At 33.2% G+C, this 2,500-nt stretch overlaps 1 protein-coding gene across 4 annotated transcripts in view; it reads left to right on the top strand.

Annotated features, from left to right (window-relative positions):
- Nucleotides 1-1,523, top strand: part of LOC122260402 (uncharacterized) — a 26,368-nt gene extending 24,845 nt beyond the window's left edge. For all 4 annotated transcript variants that reach the window (XM_043027654.2, XM_086554116.1, XM_043027653.2 and 1 more), the window contains exon 4: nucleotides 79-1,523. In XM_043027654.2, the coding sequence (XP_042883588.2) occupies nucleotides 79-828 (750 nt within the window). In that variant the 3' untranslated portion in view covers nucleotides 829-1,523. The remainder of the gene's footprint in view (nucleotides 1-78) is intronic.
- Nucleotides 1,524-2,500: the final 977 nt, after the last annotated feature.

Genomic DNA, 2,500 nt, shown 5'->3' with positions numbered 1-2,500 from the left:
TTTTATTGTAGGCAGGACAATGCATGGACATAACCATGGCTCAATTCATTCTGCAAATAATACCTTTCCCGATTTCAGAGTGGCGGACGGAACGCATCGAAACACAGAGGGGAGAAATTCGAGGAAGTGTTCCCGGTCACTTTCCACAACAACAACACTATAAAAGTCTACAAGCCGGCGAGTGAAAGTGAAAGTCCGTTGGCTATTCCTACGAAGGACGAAGTTGTGATAGAAAACGAGATCGAGGCTCCCTATGAACAGACTAAGCGAACTATAACAGAGGACCAACTAAAGGAATTTATCAAAATGTGCGTTTTCGCAGAAGACGTAAGCGAAGTTAAAGTTCCTTGTACTAAAGGTACAAGTATCTGTGATGATAACATATATTACTGTAGTAAAAGCTTTAATAAGCATCTTATTTATAATCTAGTCAAATCCACAATGTCTGAATGTAGTAAAAGTTATTCTCAGTCCATTGCTGTATGTGTAAATTATCCAGTTCATTTAGTACAAAGCAAAGTTCTCAGCGTTTTACAGGACGAAGGAAATAAATATGAACTGATTCCTTCTGGTCTACAGGTATTTAGATCAAACACTCTCTTTAGTGTGTCTGACAACTTGTTTTACCAGAATCAAATCATGACCGAAAGACTCATAGAAAACGTAGTGATAGACGAGCTGAAAAAGGAGGATAAACTATGGCAAAATGTTAGCCAAGAAGAAAAAGAACTGAAAGAGGCTATAACGACGGAAATCCTAGACGAAATCATGGGAAATACGACTTCTCTTTTCAAGTCTATATTAGACAAGAAATTATTATGTACATAACTGTGCCTTAATATTTTATAAAAAAAAAAATCAACGCGTACTATTGGGGCATTGAATAAACAAGAAAGACCACGTACTGAAATAATGTACGAGTGATGTCTGTGTTATACATAATTGTCCTTCAAAATAATTCTTAAGTATTACAGCCTTGTGCATGAGTACAATCCTGAGTTACTTTCATGTATCATCTGTGACATAAATTAGTGTTTAATGGATTTAACTATATCGTGTACGAGTTACTTATATATAATAATCATATCAAAGAATAATGTATGTACATATGACAATATAAGGGTTATTTTCTGAAGACATCAAATTGAATAGCTTAATATAGAGATTAATGGTTGTCGATTGTAATTTATTTAAGTGTATGAGAATGTATTAATCAGTGGCTTTATACTGAATATTGTTTATTTAAACGTATTTATAGGACATATACAGATGTCCAAGCTAAGATGAAAGTCTAAAAGAACTAGTTTTAAACTAATACAACTAATGATCAGTTAGATTGACAGTGAATTATAAATTGGTTGTTTCCTTGAACAATATTCTTAAAGGATTTTTTGGGGAGAAAATTTTTGTTTTGTATTAACAAAAAAGCTACCATTTCAGTGTACCGAATGGAAATCCTTTTTGGTACATCTCTAGTCTTTCAGTGAATTTGTATCCTGAAATAATAAAAAATGAAATAAGTACATTGATCCGATCTTTCTCCTTTTCACTGATATTTTCCTTCGAAGAAAAGATCGCAAACAGTTTATTAATTATTTCTTATTACATTGTAAAAAGTTTTCTAAATAATATAGGCAGAGTCCAGGATTCGTTTCAGGTTTTTGACCACTAGTTTGATAAAGAAAATAAATGTGACCCATTCCATGTTTGAGTAAGTATGAATTAGTCACACACAACAAGCATTTTGGTTTGAAATATGTTTCTTTAGAAACAGAATTCCGCGAAATTATGTAGAATAATAGCCTGCAAACATTTTGATCTAAGATACTTTTCTTACAGACATAATTTCAGTGAATTTTATCTCAACCAATTATTCATAAAAAAGAATCGTACTGAATAATCAATACATTCAAAAGCATGTGCACCCATGTTCAGTTTATTACCAAGTATATTGCTTTTCTTGCGTGCCACCCAGAGAACAGCCATGGATCCTCAGTTGAGAACAGCTATTCTAGGAATGAGCAAAGTTCTGGACAGTAAAAAAGTTAAATAGCTTCAACGTCAAAGAGCTTTTTAAGGAACATAAGCTATTAAATTTATTACAGGAGCAAAACAAAATCAAGTAGGACAGAATAGGATTATGAGGAGACAGAGGGAAAGTAGAGGGAAAACCAACTAAAACTTGCGATACTTATCTTTCATGAAGTGAAGATCAGTGTGAAAATAATGAAGATATATTTCTCATCAAAAGACAAATCTGTGGGAATGAAATTAAATTTGAAGGCACATCAGATTACTCCAGTGGCATTGAAGCTTTCAAAGAAATATAACCTTAGCATGATGCAAGTTTATGTACCAACTTCTGAAGTAGAGATTTAACCTTCGCAAGGTTATGAATTGAGGTATTACGTCATAAAAGGCGAGTTCAAAGCCAAAGTAGGTAAATATACGGGAGTAAACAACAAAGAAACACAACACACTAGTGACATGAAAGAATGGT

The sequence above is a fragment of the Penaeus japonicus genome, unplaced genomic scaffold, assembly GCF_977035675.1.
Source record: "Penaeus japonicus unplaced genomic scaffold, GWHDUDI00000001_assembly GWHDUDI00000029, whole genome shotgun sequence".
Lineage (NCBI taxonomy): Eukaryota > Metazoa > Arthropoda > Malacostraca > Decapoda > Penaeidae > Penaeus > Penaeus japonicus.
This window is presented reverse-complemented; position numbering and strand designations above follow the sequence as displayed.